At 53.0% G+C, this 25,610-nt stretch overlaps 1 protein-coding gene across 6 annotated transcripts in view; it reads right to left on the bottom strand.

The window, feature by feature from the left end:
• MPPED1 (metallophosphoesterase domain containing 1) overlaps nucleotides 1-25,610 on the bottom strand; it is an 80,119-nt gene that overhangs the window by 33,059 nt on the left and 21,450 nt on the right. For all 6 annotated transcript variants that reach the window (XM_070254477.1, XM_070254475.1, XM_023631872.2 and 3 more), the window contains one exon: nucleotides 23,766-23,947. In XM_070254477.1, coding sequence (XP_070110578.1) covers nucleotides 23,766-23,947 — 182 coding nt within the window. The remainder of the gene's footprint in view (nucleotides 1-23,765; nucleotides 23,948-25,610) is intronic.

Below are 25,610 nucleotides of genomic sequence, written 5' to 3'. Positions count from 1 at the left end.
GGAAAGGGACCTGCCTGAGGCCACAGAGCGAGACCGTGGAGAACCGGCACCAGAGCCCCGGCCTCCCGCCACGGGAGGGCCGAACAGTGGCCAGTCAGCCTCTGGGAGGACATGCCCGACGAGCTGGGACTGGAAAGATATGAGGACATTCGGGAAAAGTGGTGCAGAAGTTAGGGACAGGTTAGATCCTGGGCCAGGTGGGCCTCACTGGGTGGGCCAGGATTTCCTAATCTCAAATCTCCGGATCTCTGAGAAGCACCAAGTCCTCACGGAACCCAGCCTGCCTCCGCCTGCTTTTCCGAACTGGAGGGCACTGCCACGCACGCGCATCCTGTGATAACGTTCAGGCCGTCTTCCCAACGTGCTTCCCTTCCTCTCAGCCAGATTATTTGAGATGCTGGCATTTGCTGGCCATGGATCTTGGTGGTAAAAAGAGCATTAGGTAGTAGCCAGCAGAGCACTTGAGGACGACCACATTGTTCTCACTTTGCATCTGCCATCTATGTCCAAGCAGACACGTCCACAGTTAGATCCCATACGGCAGCATGTGGACACAGTGTTCGGGGCACAAAGAGGGACGGAAACGGAAATTCCTGCCACTCGTGCTTCCAAGATGAATCTGCCTCCAAAAGGTTATGATCTTTACCGCGAACACTCAACCATCCCATTTAACAGAAAGCGCCACCTCGGAACTGCATAATCTGTTAAATTCAACAAGACATGTGCAGGCGTCTCCATAATCTGCCATCCCTGCATGGCAGACCGAGCCCGCAGAGCTTCAGTGCTCTCTAAACGCAGTGGCAATCAGGAAAATACCCACTCACGGCTCCTTCCGCCCATTCCCGCCCCGCGAACGCGGCAGAGGGGGTTGGAAGAAGGAGCCGGCAGGGCCGTCTCTGATTGCATTTGCAGGGCGTCTTGACAGCTCCGTGTTTAAACACTTGCTGGTGTCTAGGAGGGGCACGTCGGCAGACTTCTTGGTATGGCGCACGGTCTGGGACAATGCTGGAATGGAGGAGGCTCCGCCACTCCCCTTCAAGCCACCGCTGGGTCTCGGGCAGCTCGGGCACACAAATGCCAGCAGTGGAGTCACACCGCCAAGCGAGTACAGAGGTGGCGGGAGATGCAAGGAGGGAGGGAGTAGCCTGCCCAGGCCAACAGCCAGAGCCAAGTCACGGGGACACGGCCCACGGGCTGGGCCTGCAGGATTTGGATTCTGCTGCCCTGGCGTGAGCAATGCCCCATGCCAGGCACTATGATACGCAATTTGCATGCGATGCTTCTAGATGCCCCTAAAAGCAAGGGCAGTTCACTCCACCTCACAGAGAGGCCGTGTAGCCAAGTGGTTAGGGGTGTGCACCGTGGAGCCTGAAAGCCAGAATCCCAGCTCTACCCGCTCAAGGCTGCCTGGCCTGGAGTGAAAACCCTCACTTCTCCAAGCCTCAGCGTCCTTGTCCATGAAAGAAGAATGCATGGGGTGTTTCACAGGTCCATGCAAGCATCAGACCAGAGAAGACACACCTTGTACCTGCACTGGGATTTGTTCAAATCAGGCGTGGTAAGACATGCAGACACGGACATGACATCACGAGGAAGAAGTTCACGTGCACAGATTCCCAGAAACAGGAGGCCCACGAGGCCACATGGGGAGCCAGGGTGGTCAGGAGGCAGAGGGCGTGAAGGGAAACCCAGACAGGAGCCCTTGTTTGTGTTGTTTCTAAGGAACGGACAGCCAGGCTAGGTAAGCAGGCTTAGGCCCGGGCAGTGTGTGTCATTCAGGTGGGCTCCGGGGCCCGGGGGCTGTCCCTGGTTGTCTGCTCCCTGGCCCTGGGGTGACGAGGGCAGGGAGACAGTGGAAGGAGTTGAGAGCCCTGCACAGGAGGGGGCTCTGGATGGGTCGGTTTGCACATGAAAGGTGAGTGCTTTACCATCTCTAGACTCGGTTAACCGCGGGGGTGGGGAGGCGGGGGCGGGCAGTCCCTGCAGGGTCAGCAAGCCCCCAAGAGGTCACAGCATCAGAGCACAGAAAGTTGAAGGCATCATAACACAACCTGGACGGCAGCCACCAGCGTGCCTTTCCAGCCACCAGCAGGATTCGATGCTGTGTCTGCTGTGCAGTCCAGAGACGCTCGCTGGGAAGACGGAGATGAGAAAAGAGGCGTAGGAAAGTCAGGTCACCTGCCTGAGGTCACACAGCAGCTCATCGGCGTCCAGGCCGCCTGCTGGGTGTGGGACAGACAAGTCCTGGGGCAGCAGACCCTCCACGGAGCTGCAGGCTGCCCGCCGCCCAGCCTCGCCCGGCCGCGCGGGTCCCGCGTGGGAAGTTCTGGATTCACAGCTCAACATCGGTGCCCATATTTACAAGGCAAATGCAATTTTTCTTCTGTTCCATCCTAATAGCCAAAATGTTTAACTTTCAAACATTTGTTTTTCTTGGGAAATGTTTTAAAAACAGGAACATTCAGTCCTAATCATCCCTAAATGCTTATTTCAGGCTGAAAGGGACGGCCGGAAGGTGTCTGCGCTCTTCCTCCCAAATAAGGCTGCCGGGAGCCAGAAGGATTCCGTGGGAGCCTCCCAGGAAGTCTCAGCCTGGCAGACAAACATGCCCACAGACGTTCCTCGAAGCTCTCGGTGGCCCCGAAGAGGAGCCAGGCTGGTAACCATGGACGGAACGCACATCCAGAACTTGGGGGCCACGGCGCCCCCTCCAGGCCAGGCCCCGTTGGTGCCCACCTCCCCTCTCACCACCCGCCACGACCATGCACCCCTCTGGGCTGTTAAGGCCTCCTGACATCCGCTCATGCTGTTCCACCTGCCTGGGACCCCCTTCCTGCCCTTCTTTCTGAGGCAACTCCAGTTCATCGCACCTTCATCAGGTGGCTCCAGAGGACTTCCATGAGCATCCTCTTTCCCCAGACCTAGCAGGGGGACAGATGCTCCCCAACACTCGGGGCTCCCAGCCCTGCGTGGCCTGTGCTCTTGCTGTCGGCTGGTCATCTCCTTCCCCACCAGCCTGGGCGCTCCTTCCGGATGGGGACCCGCTCGAATCCTCTTCGACCCAGCACAGGGCTGGGTACAGTGTAGTTGTTCACACACATTCATTGAATCCACAGGGTTTATCACCCACTTAGGACAGAAGACGAGGGTCAGAGAGGCCAATGACTCACCAAAGGTCTCCCGGGCAGTCGGTAACAGAACGTTCTGGAAGGCTTTCACTCACCCAGCAGATGTCAAGAGTCTACGGGCACAAGGCCCAGGGCGCAGGGCTGGCACGTGAGGCTGCAGCAAGAGCCCTGGACTGGAGGTCAGGAGGCCCGAGTTCAGCCTCTGCTCTGCCTTCCCCTCCTCGGGCCTCAGTTTCCCCATCTGTTCCATGAGGAGGTGACCTGGAGGTCCTGACCTCTGAGAGCCCTTTCAGCCTTCTGAGACCCTCCAGGTGGTGCCAGGGTGAAGGTACCCCAAGGTGGGGGTCAATAGGGTCAGACAGCAAGACCAAAAGGGTGCTTACGCAGGACGAGGCATTTTGAATGCCCGGGTTTGTCTGATTGCTGCTGACATCCCATGAAATCGACAGTAAGGAATAAAAAGGGGTAAGTGTCCAAGGACAGAGGTTGGGACACAGGAAGGAGACAGATGAGTGGACTGGCTTAGCTGAGCAGAGGCAACTGAAACCAAAGTCCTGGGAGGGGGTTAGGGGAGCGGGGAGCCAAAAGAAGCAAAGCGAGCTGTGGCCAGAGCCCCAGGTAGCTTGGGGACCCAGGCCCAGGCGGGTGGTCTGACCTATGACCTATAGGAGCAGGTAGGCCCAGCTCCACCCCCATCATACCCATCACCATGCTCTTCACCCCCCAGTCTGCGCAGCACGGGGTACTACTCTCGAGGGAAAATAAAGGCTCCCCAGAGCCCTGTTTAGGGACCATCAGGCCAGAGGGAGAATGCCCGGTGAGGCCGGGGGCTGAACAGCAGGAGGATAAAGTGAAAGCACAGAGACAGTGACTCTGGAGACCCAAGCCCCTTCCTCTCTCAGCTCAAAAATCCTGAAGCCAGACTCAGAAACTGGGACCTCCTCTCTGCGGAGAAAGACAGGTCCAGGAGGGAAAACAGACAGATATCGCTATGGGGGCTCCCCAAAGAGATGGCCAGGTCCTCGTCACAGTACGTCTCCCACCCCCGCCCCTGCCAACACACATACACACATACACACACACTCCCATCCCTGCCCCTGCCCACACACACACACACACACACACACACAGCTACCAATGGCTTCCAGATGTCCAGTTCTTACGCACAAACATACAGGATCATCAGACCTCTGAGAAAAACCTCTCAGCTGAAAACAGTATCAGAGGTCAAAAGAAGGAAAAGAAAGGAAATCAGAGGAAATGGGGCTGACGCAGGGAAAAAAATTAATATATAATTAACACCTTTGGTGAGATAATAGAAGATATTGCACCCAAGAAATTCTAGCAGAGGGCTCTTAACAAAAGAAATTAAAACATGGCAGAATTTTAGAAATTTGGTTAAAGAGCAGGAAGATGGAGTGGAGAAGACCTCCCACAGACTAAAGCAAAAAGACCATGGGGTAGGCAGCAGGCAAGGAAAGATACAAAAGCAGAGGTTCAACATCTGAGAACCACAAGTCACAGGAAAAAAAGTCAGAGAAAAAAGAGAAGAAAATTTTGAAAAAAACTATATGAGAGAAAGTCCCAGGATTAAAGGACAGCATTTGCTCCAGTAAAAGGGTTACCTGAATGCCCACAACAATGAAGGAAATGAAATCCAGACCTGAGGCGTGCTGTCCAGAAAGACAGCAGGTCATACACAAAGGATGAGCTATCTGAACAACAGTGGAATTTTCCATCCTGATACTGGACGCTAAAAGAAAATGGAGCAATTCCTTCCAAATTCTGAGGGAAAATGATTTGCAACCCAAAATTCTATACCCAGACAAACTATCAGTTAAGACTGAGGACAGAATAAAGACTTTTTCTGACATGGAACTTTGCCAAAGGTTTATCTCTAGTGCATTCTTTCTCAGAAAGATACCACAGGGTGTGTTCCACCAAAATGAGGGAGTAAACCAAGAAAAAGGAAGCCATGGGATTCCAGAACCAGGGGCTCCAAGACAGGAGAGAGGCAAAGGGAGAAGATGGTGAAGGGAGGTCCCAGGATGACAACTGAATGCAGGCCTGGAGGTCAACCAGTCCAGACGGGGCAGGGGTCAGAGGCTCCAGGAGGTACGAGAAAAATCAGCCACAGATGGCCTGGCATGGCTCACCACACTGCTGAGGGGCATTTAAAGCTCTGCAGGAGACTTGAGGATGAACCAGAACGGGTACATAGAAAAACAAGCAAACAAATAAAACAATTAACTACTTTAGGAAAAAGAGTACGCTGTAGAATGAATATTTAACCAAAAACCGTGCTAGGGCTATCGAAAGGGATAGGAGGAGAGATGTGCGCATACGGTGGAGGGTCCAGGGCTCTGCATCTTCATTTTTCATTGTAAGAAATTAACAAGTAAAATCTAAAGTGGAGAAATCAAAAAATAGCAACACAAGGTTGTTCCTTAGAGACATCGTGGAAATAAGAGCATCAACAATGAGAGTTTCCCTGGGAATGGGAATCAGGACCGGGGAGGGAGTGGGGGGACTGCTGGCTTCCTCAGAAGCCTTGTAGCATGTTGTGACTTAGTGTGTACGTGGATTGCCTTAACGCAAACAAAATTTTCATGAAATAAAAAGAAGGCCTGGGGAAGCCAGCTCGTCCACTTCCTGACTCTGTCCAGGGCCACTTGACCTCTCACTTGCCCCGCCTGTTGCTCAAAACCGAGAACCAAATCCAACTGGGTCACTGTAAGAGTGATGGAAAGACAGAACAGGCAGAAAGCCCGGACTGGCTGATTCCTCTGAGGTCCTGGGGGTCTAAGTGCTGGCATACTCTGCCAACCAGATTTGAAGGCAGGCGATTTGGGCAAGCAGCTCCTCACCTGGGCAGGTCAGGCAGCCCTTCATGACATCACAGGTGTCACCTGTTGAGAGTCTGAGATGGGCTCCCTCATGCTCTATCTCTAACCTTACAATAGTCCCACCAAACAGGCGGTGTACGGCAGACGAAGAAGTTGGAGCTCAGTGAGGTTAATAACCACACCACTGAGAGGCAGAAAAGGGGGAATCTGAACCCCCATCTGTAGCTGAAGCCCATGATTTCTCGCCCTGTCACAACCACCAAGACATAGTACGTATGCCAGAGTTTTTGCATTAAACATTCCTCAAAAAAAAGAAAAAGAATGTTGTCATGTACTTGAGTCCTTACAAAGTCTCCTCTGTTACGAGGAGCTCTCAATGACTTTATTTTAAACAACACAATATTTTGGAGAAGATCTCATGGCCACTGTGAACAAGCCTTTAAAGGCCATTTTAAAAAGCAATACAGATGTGAGAACAAATTAAACGCATTTGGCAAAGGTGCAGGATACAAAAACAATGAGCAAAACAATGAGTTGAGTTGCTACACGCTAACAATAAACTACCTGAAAAGGATCTTAAGAAAATACTCTCATTTGCAATAGCGTTAAAAAGAATAAAATACTAAGGAATAAACTCGACCAAGGAGGTGAAAGATCTGTATATTGAAAACAACAAAACATTTGCTGAAAAGATTAAAGACACCAATAAATGGAAAGACACCCTGTGTTCACGGACTGCAAGACCTCATATTGTTAGGATGTCAATATTACCCAAAACAATCTACAGATTCCATGGAATTCCTCCCAAAATCCCAATGACGTTTCTCTCAGAAACAGGAAATCCATCCTAGAATTAATATGGAATCTCAAGGGACCCTGAATAGCCAAAATAGTCTTGAAAAAGAAAAACAAAATTGGAGGTCGCACACTTCCTGATTTCCAAACTGACTACAGGAATGAAAACAGTGTGGTACTGGCACGAAGACAGACACACAGATCAATGGAGTAGAACAGAGAGCTCAGAAACAAAGCCAAATGGTGGTGGGAAAAGTGGACATCCATATGCCAAAGAATGAAGTTGGACCCTTACCTAAAACCATACATGAAAATTAACTCAAAATGGAACAAAGACCTAAAGGCAAGAGCTAAAACTATAAAACTCTTAGGAGAAAACATGTGGGGAAAGCTTCATGACACTGCATTTGGCAATGATTTCTTGGATATGACACCAAAAGGCACAAGCAACGAAAGAAAAAGCATATCAAAATTAAAAACTTCTGTACGTCAAAGGACATCAGCAATAGCGTGAAAGGCAACTCACAGGATGTGAAAAGATATTTGCAACTATTTGTCCTAAGGGGTTAACACCCAGAATATAGAAAGAACTCTGCAATTTAACAGCAAAAAGACAAAACACCCAATTAAAAAATGGGCAAAGGACTTGAATAGACATTTCTTCAAAGAAGATATACAAATGGCCAATAAGCACATGAAGGTGGTCAACATCACTCATCATTAGGGAAATGCAAATCAAAACACAACAAGATACCACCTCATTAGAAGAGTTACTATCAAAAAACCAGAAAATAACAAGTGTTGATGAGGATGTGGAGAAATGGGAACCCTTGTGCACTGTCGGTGGGAACGTAAAATGGTACAGCCACGGTGGAAAACAGTATGGCAATTCCTCAGAATATTAAAAATAGAACTAGCACATGACCCCGCAATCCCACTTCTGGATATATACCCTGAAGAACTGAAAGCAGGGACTCAAACACGTATTTGTACACTCACATTCATAGCACCATCATTCGAAAGAGCCAAAAGGTGGACGCAACTCAAGTGGCCATCAACGGATGAGTGGATAAACACAATGTGGTCTGTCTATACAATGGAATAGAATTCAGCCTTAAAAAGGAAGCAAATTCTGACACATGCTACAACATGGATGAACCTTGAGGACATTATGCTAAGTGAAATAAGCCAGTCACAAAAGAACAAATACTTATATGAGGTCCCTAGAGTAGTCAAATTTATAGACCAAAAGTAGAATGGTGGTTGCCAGGGGCTGGGGGGAGAACGAGGAGTTGGTGTTCGATAGGTACGGAGTTTCAGTTTTGCAAGATGCAAAGAGTTCTGGAGACGGATGGTGGCAACGGTCGCACCGTGTGAATGTACTTAATGCCAGTGAACTGTATGCGTGAAAAGGTTAAAATGGTAATCGTTACGTATATTTAACCACAATTTTTTTAAAACAGAACCTTAGAAGAAGAGAACTGAGGACCTGAATCCTCGACAACTAGAAGCGTGAGCAGGTAGAACGGTAGGTTCTTGGGGCTTTTAGAGTCCGAGAAATGCTATTTTCAGAATCTTAGAACCCCAGACGCCAATCATTCTAATCTTGGAAGCAAACAATTCTAGAGTTTTAGAAGTCATTGAGGTTTAGAGGTGAACAGGGACTAGGTGGCCATCTAGAGTCTTGGCCCCCTCACCCTCCTTCATCAAAAAGTCCTACCTGAGAAGCCTCAGGCCAGGAAGCCTACACCTGCTCCCACCTTACTAGAAAATTCCAGCATGATTTCACCGGGCTTTGACAGCACTGGATGAAAGGCATGACTACAAGGCCAGACACTTGGCCCTCATGTTACTGAACAAACATTTTCTCAAAAGGTTTCGCAGGTGCCTTCTGGCTACAGACAATCCATCTAAAAAGGGGGAAATTGGCCCTAAGCAATGTTCTTTGCAGTAGCAGCTGAAATAAGTATTTGAAAATGATTAAAACTAAAGGTTCTTATTTTTAAGACTTTTCTTAGTAAAACCAAGTGTTTTAAAGCTAAATAAACATTTGGGATGTTAAGATACACTAAAGTGAAATCATCTTGCCCCCTCTGTTTATTCATTCCACAGTCATTTCCCTCAGCCCTAATAAGCGCTGGGCCCTGTGCCGGGAGCTGAAACAGAGAGGTCTCAACACGGCCCCTTCTCTGCTGTCTAGTGTGAGAAAGACACACGCAAGCAATTTGGGATCTGTAGTTGGAGTGGTTCTGAGTCACAGGGAATCATAAACAGCAGTGAGTTCTCCTTTATCTGACCAGGAGTAAGGGAGGGACTCCAAAAAAGTGGATAAAAGAGGATCACCATATAAACAAACACATGGACAAAGAGAACAGATTGGCGGTTAGCAGAGGGGAAGGGGGCTGGGGTGTGGGGCATAAGGGGTAACGGGGCACATGTATATGGTGACTGACAAATAATAACGTACAACAAAATTCCACACTGTTACAAACTATTATGACCTCAATAAAATTGAAAAAGAGGATCACCATAGACATAGGTGTCATGGCTGAATAGCAGCACCCCAGGCAGGCAAGGCAGGGAAGGGCATCCAGGAAGAGCACCCCCCACGCACAAAGGCACAGAGGTGGGAAAATCCACCTGCAAGGTATTTGGCAACTGCCTAGAAGCCCAGGCCAGTGAGCAGGCAAGCAGACACAGGCCTGGGAGGGACAGTTGGGGTCACACCTGAGGGGCCTTGACTGCCAGGCAAAGGTCTGGGCTTCACCCAGGACACAGCAGGGAGCCAACGAAGGGGGCCAAGGCAGGAGGGGGCACAGTTGGAGCAATGAACAAAAAAGTTCTTTCAAACACCAATATGACAAATGTTAGTCTGGGCAGTGACTGTTTTGAAAGGTTGGGACGCTATCAAAGAAAGCCCCACTTTGTCAGCTCAATGCTTCCCCGTCAGTGTCGTGGCTGTCAAACCAGCCCAGAATTAGCTCCAAACGGCCTTCCGCGAGCTCTCAGATCTTCATTTGCATTGTGCACACTCCGAAAGGTGTGAAATCCTTCTTCTTCTTAAGAGAAATCAAAGAAACAAACCTATACGCTTTTTTAAATCTCGTTTCTTTAACACAAATTTCAAAGAACTAAGTCTTAACTTTTAAATATCTGATTAAAAAAAGAGGAAGGCACCCTTGGAAGATACTAATAATAGGAATTAAAGCTGCCATCCGCTGAGCACCGGCTCTGCGCTGGGGCACTGCACCGCACCCATAGAATGACCACAACGAAAACAAGGCTGCATTGATTGTGTGCTGATCCCATGCCAGGCCCTCTGCTGAGCCCAGATCACCCCCTGGCTCGCTGAGCCCTTCCAGTATCAGCCCCCTTTTACAGATGAGAAAACTGAGGCTCAGAGAGAAGACATAACATGCCCAAGGCCCAATGGCTGGGAAGAATGGAGCCAGGATCCAAACCCGAGGTATCTTAAACAGGGTCCCAACCACAGTGTCATTCAATCCTCAAACAGCTCCACAGAGAAAGTGTGTTACCCCCACTTTGTAAATGATACACTGAGACACAAGAGGGTGTTGAATTTCTCAAGGCTGCCCAGCAGGCATGTGGCCAGGCAGGGCTGGAGACGGGGTCCAACTGCTCCCAAGTCTGCATCCTTTCCACTGGCCCCTCTCTCACTTCAGGAATTTAATTTAATTTATAAATAATAAATAAATATGGCGTGCCTACAGGTGCTGTCCGTAGTGCTGAAGATGCAGCGGTGCACGAGACAGACAAGATCCCTGCCTTCAAGAAGCCGACCTTCGTGAGATATTGTCAAAAAAGGAAGAAACAGATAAGTACCAGGTCCGGTGGGGATAACAGCTATGGAACAAATAAAACTGGGTGAGCGGGACAGGGAGCATCGGGGTGGGGGAGCTGATCGATCCAGGGCAGACAGGGAAGGCCTCTCTGGGAAGGTAACATCTGAGAGCCCGGAAATCACAGCCTTGCACTAGGTGTCGATCTCCTTATCTGTAAAGTGGGGACAACATTACTCAGGATCCAGGCTGCTTGTTGCAAGGGAGAAGTGGACAACAAGAAAGCACCTTTAAATTGTGAAGTGCTGTCCAGAGGAAGTCATTATTCTCGTGAAGTCTCTGTGCGACTTGGATACCAGGCTTTGTAGCAAAACATGTTTTTCACATATGAAATGGAGGATGTGGGAAGCCCTCATATCTTGTCAGCAACTTAAGCCTGGCCTTGTTTAGTTGGCCCGGCTGCTATAAAGTTACTCCTGATCGTGAATATCAAAATCATCCTGGAAAGGAGGAATTTGCTAACTAGAAAGGGCTGGGATTTTCTGGATACACAAAAGGATGTTCCGGCATAAAATCATCACCTGCGGTACTACAAAAATAATAAAAATTTTTAAAAGATCATAGAGCTTGGGTTAGAATCCTGATTCCACTTTTATTTGCTGTACGATCTTGGGCAAGCTCTTCATCTCCCTGTCTCAGTTTCTTCATCTGTAAAGACAGTAACAGCAGACACCATAAGGAGTTGTCTGGCTGCATTGTCCCATACAGCAGCCATTAACCCACTGTGGCTATTTAATTTCAAATTAATTACAATGGAATAAAATACAAAACTCAGTTTCTTGGCCGCATTAGTCACATTTCAAGAGCGCAATACCCATAAGAGGTAAGTGGCTACCATATCAGACAGCACAGGCTAGAGCATCTCCATCATCTCAAAAAGTTCTTTCAGATAGTGCTGGTCTAAGGTCTTGCTACTCGTTGCCTGGGAACCTGTTGGAAATGCAGACTCTCTGGTCCACCCCAGACGTGCTGAATTGGGATCTGTCTTTTAATGAGACACCCCCCAACACACCCAGGGGATCTCATGCACCTGAACTCTGAAGAGGGCTGGCTGTGAGGATTGAGAGACCAGGTGGGGAGACACCCCACGAGAAGGGGCAGATCTGCACAGACAAGGACAGCCGGACAGGGCGGTTTCCGCACCCCTCTAAGTGGTGATCCCAAACTCCAAAACAGTCAGGAAGCTTCTGACAAAGTCTATGCTGAGTCCAGGTATGGGAGGCAGGGGCGGGAAGCTGGTGTGGACAGGGAAATGGTGGAATCTTCCCAACATTTCAGGAGTTTGCGTGCACAATTCTGCGCTGGCCAGGATTTTCTGGCTTATCGATTATTCCTGTTTTGGAATAAAGTCCAGCATGAAAATGACATTTTAAAAAACCCACAGGCTTATTTCATATCCAAACACATCTCTCCATGTTTGTAGAAAAAAGAAAAGAAGCACAAGAAAAGAAAATCTTACTTCCCCCAACTCGTGAATGACCAACCAGCTATTTCTCTACCAACCAACAATTTCCGCCGAGGGTTCCATCGCCTCACACGAGAGCCAACGGGCGAATATGCGCTTCAGGGCGAAGAGGAGGCTCGTGGGGGGAAACTCAGCAAAACCTCAGAGCTCATGCTGTTTTCAACACATTGTCTCTCCTCCACACAACCACCGGCCTGGGAGGAACGCATCATCCCCACAGTACGGACGAGGAACCTGAGACCCAGGGCAGGTCAGTCCCCTGGGAGGCAGGTGAGCTGTGACTTAAACGCAGATGGCTCCCGCTTCATCACAGGCTACCATTTCACCCTGTTCTGTCTCCATCATGTCACGGTGTTTCCTCGTTTATAAGTCTGTTGAGGAGGAATCTGGCTAGTTTTGCAGACCCCTGTATCCTCAGCATCCAGCACAGAGTCTGGAACAAGGCAGGTGATCAATAAATGTTTGTTGAATGAGTGAATGATTGAAAACCAATGGCAAGGAGGAGCTTGCGCCTCAGACCCTTGGTTAGCCTGCCCCTTCTAGCTGGAAGGCCTGCACCCACCCTTCACTTGTCCAAACACTGCCCAAATTGCAAAGTCCCCTTCAATTGCCACTTCGTACATGCAGCCACTCAACTTCCCCTACTTGGTTCCCACCCCCCATCCCGCCTCTGCTTCTCCCACTCGCCCCCTCGGGCCCTCTGTGGCACTCTAGCCACGTGCCTCCTTGCTGGTCCTCACATGTGCCATCAATACCCCTGACTCAGAGCTGCTGCCTCTGCCCAGAACGCCCTCCCCAAACATGGGCACAGCTGGCTTCTCCACTCAGGTCTCTGCTCCAACGTCTCCTCATCAGAGGGTCCCGCCCTGTCCCCTTATCCCGAGCCCCGCACGCTACAGCTCTGTTCATCCGTGGCCTGTCTTCCGCTTGTTCATTGCTGCATGCCCTGTGCCCAGAATCATGGCCCGCAGGTAAAAAGTGCTCAGCAAACATCCGCTGAGTAAAGAATTGAATGGGAACCAGAAAGCAAATCAAGATGACGATGACTACTTCAGGGCAGGGTCAAAAACCAGCTAGAAGTGAGACACCAGCCAGCAGAGATGCATAAGAAGCGGCAAGACGGGAGTAGGTGGGTGCATGCCAGGGACCCTCGGGGAGAATGGAGGTGCTGATTAATTTGAGACTAAGTCAGATATGCATATTAAAATTTTATGAATAACCACTAAACAAATGGAAAAAGAATGTAGAGTTTCCAAACCAGCAGAGGGGAAAAAAAGAAACTTCAATCAATCTGAAAGAAGGCAGAGACGGGGAGACAGCACAAAGTGAATGACAGAAACGGACGTGTTTTACATACTAGGAAACACTAAACAAATAGGCATTGTTATACTCAAGTAGGAAAATCTATACCAAGGTCCTCCAAATTGACTGGGGCTCAGGGCTGAGCCTCAACGTACTGACAGCTGAACGAGATGGAGCCCAAGCACGTCACAGAGGATGGGCCAGTGAGAAAGGCCGACACATTTCCTCTTCCCAGTGATCAGAGCCACATGCCAAATAAATATCCCTTTTTCCCTTTGGCCCCCAGGAAGCTCAGACTCCAGTTTCCAGCTCACAGGGCCCACAGAGTCCTGGTGCTGATACTCTAGGCCCTCCCTCTGAGCTGCTCTGATTTCCTGGAGTTTTTCAATCCTAGCTTTTAATTTATCATCACCACTCTACCATTTGACTATTCTTTTTGTTTTTATAAACCATCTCTAATCCTTTGGCGTAAGGCGGGATACAAAGAAGCAAGCAAAACATCCAAACAAATAACAAAATAAAACCAAAGAAGAACTTTCAGGGGGCCCCAAGCTCCCAGAGAAATGCATCTCTACCCTGTTTAAACATAAAAAACAATTTTGTTTTTAATTTAAGGCAGATTTTTAGGACGATGGTCTTTAAGAAAAAAAAAAAGAAACACCACTGCAAACATGTTTGAAATACACACACACACACACACACACACACACACACCCCCACTGGTCTCATTTCATGTTCAAAGCCATTTCGTTGTAAATAGATAATTAGCATGTAAGCACACCTTTCAAGGGGTTTATACGTTACCGTGAAAATACTGTAATTACTGCTGGCCAAAATCGCTTTGACTACAACTCGGAATTCTAGATTTTTTCATCTTTATTAGAAGTTAATTTTCTCCCTTTTAGCCCCTAAAACACACTTTGGCTTTGTGAAGACTTTTTTGTGATGAAGGATATAGAAAATTAATTTTTCCCATGAACCTAACCTCTGCTGTCCTCCACATTCCTTTTTTTATCCGAGCATCACTCTCGCTTTCTCTAGGCAACCACTTGTTCATCAGTCATGCTGGCCATTGTGACTACCCACAACCAAGGTCCCTGGACACAACCAGCTTCTGAGCAGAGTACCAGAAACGACACGAGGGCCAGAGTCAAAGAAACTTTTGTACGAAAGATTCAATCTTGAATCTTTGTGAGAATAACGTGTTTCTGAAAACATCTGAAGCAGGCCATTGCATCCAACGAATGAGCCAAGGAACCGGCATCCATCTTGGGTCTACTGGACACATTTAGTGAAGATGACTATCACCTCTTGGTTGGATTTTTTTTTTTTTTTTTTTGAGGAAGATTAGCCCTGAGCTAACTGCTGCCAATCCTCCTCTTTTTTGCTGAGGAAGACCGGCCCTGAGCTAACATCCATGCCCATCTTCCTCTACTTTATATGTGGGATGCCTACCACAGCACGGCTTGCCAAGCAATGCCATGTCCTTACCCGGGATCTGAGCCAGCAAACCCCAGGCCGCCGAAGCAGAACGTGCACACTTAACCGCTGCGCCACCGGGCCGGCCCCTTGGTTGGATATTTTGATTGACGTGACCACATCATAAAATTTTTCTTTGCTTTTCTCATTTCCTTAACAAATACTTGTTGAATGCCCTCCCCCTGCCAGGCCTGCTGGGCTCTGTAGATCAATAACCGCCCTCCCCCTCCACCCCACAGCTCCCATCAGCAAGTCCCGTTCATTTCACTCCAAACTATGGCTGAACCCCGGCACTGCTCTCAGTCCCCTTGGCCGCCTCCAGGTCCAGTCCCAGCTTCCCTCGGCTCTCACTGGCGCCTGCACCAGCCTCTCCTGGTGGCCTGGCGTCCTCCCCTGTCTGCTGCAGCCATGCTCCACCCAGCAGCCAAAGGGGTCCTTCCAAACACTGAATCAGGCCATGCCACTCCTCTGCTGACACCCCCAGTGGCCTCTTTAACACTCAGAGTAAAATCCACATCCTCGCCCCAGCCGCTGGGCCCCGCCGGTCAGCAGACCTGGGCCTCCCTCCCTGGCCTCCGCCACCACTGGACTCAACCCTGCAGGCCTCCGGCTGCACACCAGGCAATTCAGGGCTGTGTCCTTCCCAGCTCAGGACCCTCTCGGAGGGAATCTAGGCCACCTATGTCAAGAAACCTCCCACTCTCAGCACAAGCACCTAGCCCCGTGCGTTGACTGATTCATTGATCCAATCACCTCAAATGGTCCTGTCTATTGCCTTTGTTTAATGGTTAATTGCCAGACTCTGCATTCACCCTCGGGCCCCTCGGGCAGGGCCCACACCTGCATTGGTCATCACCAAACCTCCGACAGTGAACAGAGCCATTTCGTTCAAGCCAGTGAACAGAGCACCCCTTCACCCCAAGATACGTGTTGCCTGGGATGACTGTAGGCCCCTCCCCTGTCCTCCAGCAGTCACATACCGGCCAGAGAGGGGGACACTACCCTAACCCATGCCCAGGCCCTGAGGCCATGAGGGGTGTGGACCAGGAGGGGCCCAGCAGGAGCACTAGGAGGGGCTTAGTTAGCACACGGTCCACATGTCACGTCTTACAGGTGTGGACACTCAGTGGGGGAGAAGAGAGATCACCGGGCTGCGGAGGGGCAGAGCCAGAGTGGGCCCCAGGAACCCCTGACGCGGGCTCCGTCCTCTGCTCTGGTGAAGAGGCTGCGAGTCCCGACCACAGGCCACAGTGCGGCCTGTCACACCGGACCTGCCCGCCCAGCCCGAGCTGCTTACACCCCAGGTACTGCGGCCATTCCCAGGAAAATTCCATCCCGCCTCCACTCTGCCCCGTGCCCGCATGGGGCAGGAGCGTGGACTGGCTCTGCCCAAGGAAGCCCAGAAGATGTCCTGCCCCACCCTGGAGCGTGCCCCCAGCAGTCCTGCAGGGACCAGACATGGAAGATGAGGGCCCTGGAAAGCCAGGGATGGGGCCGCCCAGGGACTGTCTCTGGGCCTGATACAAAACGTGGGGTGCCCACCGCTGACCATTCCACAGCCGTGTGACAAGCACTGAGCATAAAGAGATGACAGTGAGGTGTGGCCTGAGAACATGCACACAGATAAGGAACACCGAGAGGACTGTGTCCCCTTGCGTGTGGAGGCGGGAAGGACAGAGGCAAAAAAAATTGAAGGAGTAAGACGAGAGCAGGGACTTGCACAAGCTGCTGGGGACGGCCCTGGGGGGTGGAGAGCGATACCCCTACACCCCGGCCGTGTACATCAGGTTGGCCTCCCGCAGAGGAAGCGAGGAAGGAGGAAGGAAGCAGCCGGAGGTGGGAAGCCATCGCCTGTGGGGTGAAGAGAAGCAGCTGAAGGGTGGTCAGCCTCTAGCCGCATCTGAAAAAATTGCTTCCCACAAATAATGACAATTTCTGTGCCTGTGGGCAGCCTCCTGCTCCTGCGTGGGGAGGTGAGGCCCCCCAGCTCCTTCTCGAAGCCCCCCACCCCCACCTGGAGCCCATTCCGCCGGCTCCTGAATGGAGTCACAGTGGCCAAGGGACAGCATGAGTGCAGCCCATTTCTGTGGCCAGGCCCCCCCCCGCGGCCCGGGGCCCCCAGCACGTGGCGAGCGAGGCAGCGAAGAAACCGCCTCGGCCGGCTCTCCGCTTCCCTTCTCACCCCTCCGCCCGCACAGACTGTAATGAAGGGTTTTCTTGCTACAAGGCCTAGCTCTATTTAACTAAATCCTCGGACCCCTTTTATATTGTCTTATATATCGTTTTATGCTAGGGCGCCAGTAAAAAGTTAATTATAACTTCTAAATACTCCATTACCGGGCCCTCAGCTCCCGCCCCTGCCTGGCTCTGCCGAGGGGAGCGCCGCTTAATTAACTGGTGCGCGTGCTTTCCAGGCCTCTCCATGCTTCAGCCAACAAACAGCCGCCGAGCTCCCCGGGGTGACAAGCGGGGCTGGGCTCTGACAACCTGCGCTGACCCGGGCACCGTCCCCACGCTTGAGGAGCCCACAGGATCCTGAAGGAGGAAGGGGGCCCTGGCAGGCTGGCCTGCTCGGGTGCCCACAGCAGCTACACAGGTGACGTAAGTGAGTGGAGGGGGCAAAGGGGGGCAGGACAGACAATGGCGGGGGCAGAATAACAATAGCGGCTGACAGCAGCCTCAGAGGGAATGTGGAGGGAGCACAGGCGATGTGCTTGGGAGGGTCTCAAATGCGAGGCTGGGGGGCTGCACCTTACTACATAGCCCATGGGGATGGGTCTGAGATTTGGGAGTTCAGTTTGGGGCAGAATGAGTCTGAAATCCTGGTGGACAGCCAGGAGGAGGTGTCTTCTAAGAAGACTGAACAATACACCAGCTAGATCTCAAAGAGAGATCCGGGCTACAGAGAGAGATGGAGGCATCTGCAGATCTGGGTGGGAGCGAGAGCTGGGGGTCTGACTGTAGTCTGAAAAGAAGGTGGTTGGGAGGCCCAAGGTGCCAGGCTGGGCTGGGCTCTGGGAGGAGCCACCTTCAGGGAGCAGGAGGAGAACAAGGAACAAAAGGAGGAGATGGAGAAGGCAGAGCCCACAGAGGAAGCTGGTGTGGAAGCTGAGGAGGAGACCCCAAGTTAGACAGGGCGGCATCCAGTCAGGTGGAGAGGCCAGAGGAGAAGGGCCAAGAACAAACCGGCCTGTGAGCTCTGGGCAATCACTACAAGACCAGCTCAGGGGTCTGAGGCTGCGGGGCTGCCGAGGCTGCAGGCTGCTCCCGGCCAGGGAGGGGAGCCCAGCCTGGCACCTGCCAGTCCCAGGGAGCAAGCTTCCTGGCATCTTGCAAGTCGCAGCTCACGAACTGACAGTTCTAGGGGGCATGGCCGTCACTCAGCCCGCACTCCTGCCTGGGGGAAGATGTGGGTGGAGTCAGCCTTGGGGTCAGCTGCTGCCTCTGCAGCTGGCATCCCGGGAGGTGCATGCTGCTGGTCACTCAGCCTCTCCTCCTGCCCTCAGCACCCCTGGCCTCCAGCGGAGAGCCCACGCATCTGCCTGGAACACCTGGTCTCCTTGGTCGGGCCCAGATCACCTGCTGGCCTCGGCCCCTCGCTTCATCCTTGAGACCCCAGTTCAGCCTCCCCCTCTGAGTCTCAGACCCTCCCGAGTCCTGTGTTGCAACAGCCATGGCTCACACTCACTGGTCTGCATCACAGCCCTGCCTTCCTCGAAGCCCCCACTTACTGCTGTCCCACCCGACCAGCTCATAGCACGCCAGCGAGCCACTCACTCCTGTCCACCCCGAGGCCACAGCCTCTGTCCAGGGCTTCCCTGGGCCAAGCATTGTCTGGCACCGGGGACGAGGCTCGACCCTGCCTTCCAGGGGCTGACGGTCTAAGTCGGGGGACAGGGGGACGTGAGGACACAGATAATTCCCTGCCATGAGGGAGGGCCACCACCAAGGCCTGAGCAGGGAGCTCGGGTGCACAGAGGGAGGAGGGACCAATGCAGCCCGGGACGGGGCAGGGGAGGCCTCACTGGAGGCGATCGATGTTCGGGGCCGGAAGGACTCTGCCTCGTGGAGGAGAAAGAGCGTTCCCAGATGGAGCGTGAGCCGAAGCCCAGAGTGGGACCCAGTTCTATGATGACAAGTGGAGTCGGCCAGTGCGGCAGAAGGAACGGGCTCGGCAGGCACTGAGGCTGGGTGACTGGTCTGTTTGTTGTTGTAGAGGGGAGCCGGGGTGGGGGGGGTGGTCTCAGATCAGGCAGAAGGCAGGGTTTTCACAATAAATAACAGCTGCCACTTCCTGCGGGCTTCTCCTTGTGGCCTGAATATGCGAAGCACCATACAGGGACATTATTCTTCAATCCTCCCTGACCCTGTGGGGTAGGTAAACAATTCTCCCCATTTTACAGACGAAGCACAGAGAGGTTGAATGACAGAGCTAACATCACACAGCAACTAAGAGGCCAAAGCAGGGGTGAAGACAGGTCTGCTTGACTTCCAGGCGGGGGCTCTTAACCTCCAATGGCCACCTTCCTGCACAGACAAGACTTATGAGCCAACCAGTCTGGGGGTGCCATGCTGCCCGTCCATGATCACGCCATTAGCTGTGGAGGAGCAAGGAGCTTCCAGCACATTCACACATTCTCTTCCATTTTCAGCACATTTTGCTTTTCCTTTCATTCCTTATAGCTGGGAAAGCCTGTCCTCAGCAACGTTTTAGCTGCTCGCTGGGACATTTACAAACCAAGCTGGCATTTGTATTTCATGAATATATTCGGGATATGAATGGCCAGTGGGAAAGAAGGTGTGTTCAGAGGGGCCTGTCACCCCCAGCCCAGCCCTTCAATGAACACAGACCAGACAGAAGCCTGTAAACGGGCAAGACGCTGACACCGCTCGCAGCCGCACCGAGTGTAAGGTGCCAGCAGCAAATTAGCCAGCATGAACCCAGCCACGCACATGCCCAGTTGGGGCCTGATCCCGTCTTACAAATAGGGCCTGTACTAATTTTTTAACTCTCCTCTTGTCTGTCTGGAGGTGGCCCCTGGAATATGATTTTCCATGCTTTCCATGAGATCAGTGAGCATGGACGAAGCTGGCTGTGACTTTCAAACCTGTGACATTCTCAACCGGGACGAGGAGAGCAGGGCCCTGCTGGCCTGGGGAAGGGGCTCATGGAGACCATCTGCGGGGCTGGGTGACACCAGGACTGACCTGAGGCCAGGGCTGCCCACCCCATCCTGGGACGCACAGTGCACCAGACACCAGAGAGGCCAACACCTCTTTAAAAATAATGAGATTTTAGCGTTGCCTTCATTCGACGCTACCAGAATAGTACATGTTCCCTGTAGAAAATCAGCAGGAAAAGGAGAGACAGAACCATAAAGAAGAAAATTTAAATCCCCCACAATCCCACCACCCAGACATCAATCCTAGAAGTTTCCAGAGCCTCTGCCCTCATGGCCTCCCTGCTTCCACTCTACTCTGGAATCCAGGCCTTTGAACACCCTTCTAAAGGTCACTCCCCTCCATAAACCCTCCCGAAGCTCCCTTCAGACTGAGAATCAATCCCAAACTCCTGTCGCTGGCCCAGGGACCCGTGAGAACTGGCGCCAGCCGGCCTTCCCAAACCCTCCTGGCTCCACACTTCCCTTCCTCCCTGTTCCCGCCTCAGGGCTTCTGCAGCCACCCTGCCCTCCACCTGGAACGTGCCTGCTACATGCCCTCATTCTCACCCTCCATGCCTTTCCCAAGGTCCCCTCGTCACAGAGGCCTCCCGTGACCACCAAGCTAAACGGGCACTCGGTCACCATCACGTCCCCTGGGCCAGGGCTCCACAGACACGTGTCGCTCTAACGGCTCTCTGATGGCTTCTGAGCATACCTGTCCGTCACTCCCCACTGCCACCCAGAGCCCGGGACATGTGGGACACATAGGAGTCGTCAGGGAGGCATCCTGGGAGTGAATATTCCCTCCCAGCCTAAACATCCCTCCTCCTGTGGGATCAACCCACGACCCCCACCCCTACCCCAAGGGGAGCCCTGATCTGGCCAACGCCAGTTCACGGCGGCAATAATAACATCTACACAGTGCTTTACAGTATACAAAACTTGATCATTTCCTCCATCCCGACGGAGCCTCGGAACCAGCTCCGGAGGCGGCAGGGCAAGGGGAGCCCAAGCACCCCCATTGAAAACGAGGCTGCGGAGGCTCAGAGAGGCCATGTGGCTGCCGCAGTCACCTGGCCAGGAAGCAGACCCAGGACGTCTGGCCCCGAACGGCGCAGTCCACGCCTTTCCTTTGAATCAGAGAGGATTCACCACGAGAAGAACAAGAGAAGAGATGCCAGGATCTTGGCTCCGGAGTCTGACAGCCTGGGCGTGAATCCCAGCTCTGCCACTTACTAGCTGTGTGGCCCTGGGCAAGTCACTTTCCTTCTCTGGGCCTCAGTTTTCTCCTCTGTAAAATGAGGATGACAATAGCTCCTGCCTCGTTCCGTTATCAGGAGGATTAAATGATTTAAAAATGCACACGAAGGGCACAGAACAGAGCCCGGCTCATAGTAACACTCAATAGACACTAGCTCCGTATAGAAACACACCCGCGCAGATGCACCAACACAGCCCTAAGGAGCGCACGGCCCGCCCCTCAGCCATGACCACCGCAGCCCTGGGGACCTGAAGGGCCAGCCCACAGAGGTGAGCCTCACCGTGCTCAGACAAATTCCCCCAAAGCCAGATGCAGACAGACTTCCACAAACCGGCTCCTGTTCAGCTCTCACTCCCATGCAGATTCCTTGCCGCTGAGGCAGGATGGAGAGCGGCTCCTTATTCAGTCTGAAGCCCCCACACTCCGCTTGAGTGACAAGCACTGACATCTGCAAACACTTCAAGGCCGAGAAGCGGAGAGGCCCGGGGAAGGGAGCTTTTGTGAAAGGAAGACCCCTTTGTAAGTTCACTCTTCCCGCCCACCATAACGCAGGCACATAGATGGATCCAACCGCCAGGGCAACCACGGAGCAGGCCTCCTCAACTGCCCCCGCGCACGGCCTGGCTTCTGTTCAGAGGCCGGTAGGGAGCGCTTCTTAAAACGCCCATCTCGCCGTGCTGGCCCTGCCAGCCCCTGGTTTCCCCTCACCTTCCGAGTCACGGTCAGGCCTCAGCCCTCTTTCCAGGCCTGTCACCCCCACATCCTCCAAACCCCTTACTCCGGCCACAACACATCATGACTCCTCTTGAGTATCCACGGGCATGCTGTGGCCTCAGCTGACCCGAGGCCTGGAGCGGCTCCGTCCCCTGCACAGACTGCCAATCCTGAGACAAGGCCCAGCCCAAAGTCAGCCCCCCCTAGAAGCTGCCCCCAGCCCGGGAGGGGGCCATCGTCAGTCCCCATGCGGACAGCCCACGACACTCGGCAGCCACCCCCACTGCACCTGCCAGCATCTGGTTCACTTACTCACTCCGCAGCGAGGGGATCGTCATGGGCCAGGGGTTAGGTCAGAACAGGCCCACCCTCGAGAACCTCCGTGCACAGGCCGGACATCGTCAAACAGCGACTGAAACAGCACCCGTCCCAAACAGCTATTCCCACAACTCAACCAGGCAGCGGCAATAAGGAGCTCCCCATGCTGGGCCTGGCGCACAGTAGGTGCCCGGCCAGCAGCAACTCCTGTCATCGGCCTTGGACTCAGACTCTCGGCTCAGCCAAGTGGAGCCTCACGTCTCTTGAGCCTTACGGCAGGGGGGATAAGAAGCCAGCCACAGCGAGGGTCCCCTCCTAGGAGACAGCCCAGACGCAGCCAGGTGAGAAGGCTGGGGCAGGCCTGCCCGCAGGAGCCCTCTCCCACCCCAGCCTTCACAAGTTTCTGCCCAAAGGGGGCCCTCGATTAGAATTTCCCGTTTGAAAAATCAATATTTAAAGCTCCGAGCCTGCCAAGCGGAGGGGAAGGCCTTGCTTGTAAATATTTGTCTCGACTGGCAAAGCCCGGCCTCTCGCTCACTGCAGCTACCCGCCTCGCTCCTGGCCCTCTGCTCGCGCAGCTCCCAGCCAACTGCACAGCGGGACGTCCCTGGGGAGGCGGGGACGTCTGGCGGCCGCGTGGCACTGCACATGGAGGTGGGCCGGCCCCACACCCACGCATCTGAGACAGCAGGCCAGTGCGCAGGGCCGCCCAGGGGTCATCCATCTGTCCCCCGGGACCCTGGCAGAGAAAATTTGCTGTGAGATTTCCCTGGATTCCAAGCAAGTGGCTTTTCCCAGGGGGCATACCAGGTTTATGCCTTCCTTATTTCAGAAGAAAGCAAAAAGCCAAGACAAAACCCTCGAGGCGTGCTTGCAAATCATCGCCCACGGTCGTCCATCACATGGGACAGCGCTCCGCTGCCTGCGCCCACAGCTGCCCACGGGAGGAGCCCACATCTGGTCCCCTAGGCCCCTGCTGGGGGCCGCCGAGGCCTGGGGGGGGGTCTCCTCACTGGGGAAGCCATCTCAATGGTGGTGGGCGGCTGAGCCGCTAAGTACCTGGCATCATGGTTCCCAGAGAGTCATTCATTCACTCATCCATTCAGCCACTTACTCGTTTATTCATTCATTCATTCATTCATCAACTATTTATTGAGTACCTGGGGGCTGAACATGCAAGTGGACAAAAGCAAACCTGGGCAAAAGTCCTTTGAGAGGGGGCCTCCCAGGCCAAAAATATCCCACAAACAAATGGAAAGTCACTGCTGAGATGAGTGCCTGGGCAGGAGACGTCTGAGGGTGACAGGAGAGTGAGAGGGACACGACCTGGTCTGGGAGGTCAGTGAAGGCTTCCCAGGGAGGGGCACCAGGCAGACAGGGCCGAGGAGGGGGACCAGGCAGACAGGGAGGAAGGCTCCTCCCACCCAGCACCTACCAAGCCACTCGTTGAACTTCTTCACCTCGCTCGGGAGCCCCAGCTCCGTGAAATCGCCGGCATGGATGAGCACGTCGCCGTAGGGCATCTGGATGGGGTCCGTCCTCGAGTGGGTGTCAGACACACAGACAAAGCGGGTGTAGCCAGGCGGCTTGGGGGCGTCATGAGGCACCGGGTCCACCCTGCGGGGAGAGAAGACACCGCGGTCACGGGGCCCCGGGGCCGTGAGCCTGCGCGGTGGTGCGGCTCTAGCACACGGCTGGGCCCGCGGGTCATGGTCCTGTCAACGCAGACCACATGGAGCCCAACTAGGACCGAGCGCCCGGCCTTCCCGCGGGCCCTGCTGGGGCTGAGTCCTCACTCTCCCGGTCCCTAGCCGGGCAAGGCGGTTTCGCCCCTGAGCCTCAGTTGCCCCTCTGTAACCTGGGAACCTCGGAGGGCTGTTGTGAGGGTTGAAAGAGGTCGTGAAGGGGAAGGACTGGCGGGTAGAGCCTGGCAACTTACCAGCATGTAGCTCGTGGGATCACTAGGACTAACCTGCTGTTTGCCCCAGCACGCCCTTATCACTATCACCCCCCGAGGGGCCTGTGTAGAGGTTTTCTCCCTCCTCCCATGAAATTTTAGCACCACGGATATGTTGTTTATCTGTTCATTTACTGCGTGTGTATCTGTGCTTTATAACAAGAAGAGTACGTTTTTCACCCCCCAAAAAAACCAGGTTTTGCCCCCTTTGGGGGTGCTACCGGCCCCATCGAGAACGCATGGACCACAGGCCGAGGTCCAGTTGAAAGAACCGACTCGCCAGCCCCAGCGCCATGCGGAGCATGAGCAGCATCCAAGGAGCGCCACGTGCGAACCGCAGAATGAAGGCACCGAAGATCAGAGGCAGTTTTGCAAAACTAGGAGACGGTCTGATCACACAAAGAATGAGGTTCTCCCAGGCTGTGTAAGAAAACGGTCCCGGAATCAGGAGACCAGGCTTCCAATCCCGGCTCTGCGACCTGTCACTAACGTGTGACCTTCAGCAAACACTTGGCCTTGGTTTGCTTGTCTGTAAAATGGAGCTCCCTCAGTGAGCCAAAGGACTCAGAAAATTACAAAGAGCAGCACAAACGTAAGCTGTCGTTCCTGGGGGGCCATCGTAGAGGCGGACACTGAGCAAGGGGCCCCGGTGGCGCAGGGAATGGACGCAGACTGCGGGAGAGGGACCCAGCTCCCTGCTCGCCGCCAGGCCTCTCCCCACCGCAGCGGAATGATTTCACCAGTCTCAAAACTCTGAAAAACAACGCAATGACATTTCAATGAGCAGCTCTCTCTAAATGAGTATGCCGCTCGAGGAGTTGTGTTTAAATCTAATTATGCGGCAAACCAAACGCAGTACCATATCAGTTACATAAATACTTTTAAAGACATCTTTCTAATTATCCTTTTTTTTTCAGACAATATACTTCGAAGAAATTTAATTAACACCTTACGAGAGACGTGGGTTCAGCATGCTAATGTGCAGGGAGCACTGGCACCCTCCATCCGCTACTGCGGGAGGCGCCACACCAGCCTCTCCCCATCACGGTGCCATGACGGGAGGGGGGCACACCTGGCCCCCTTCCGGGGTTTGTTAAGCCAAGTTAGAAGCCAGCAGGTCGGAGCTGGGCGGGACCAGGGAGAAGAGGAAAATTCCCCGAGTGAGGGCAGTGATGACCCACAGGAAGGCACTGGGAGCACCCCCTCTTCCCTCTCCACTCACTCATTCATTCACTCACTCCTTCATTCAACACAGCACATTCCGACCAGCTACTGTGCGCCAGCGCTGAGCTCAATGCTGGTGCCACAGGGGTGAACCGAACC

This window comes from Equus caballus, chromosome 28 (genome assembly GCF_041296265.1).
Source record: "Equus caballus isolate H_3958 breed thoroughbred chromosome 28, TB-T2T, whole genome shotgun sequence".
In the NCBI taxonomy this organism is placed as follows: domain Eukaryota; kingdom Metazoa; phylum Chordata; class Mammalia; order Perissodactyla; family Equidae; genus Equus; species Equus caballus.
Note: the sequence above shows the minus strand (reverse complement) of the source record. Positions and strands in the feature narration are given on the sequence as shown.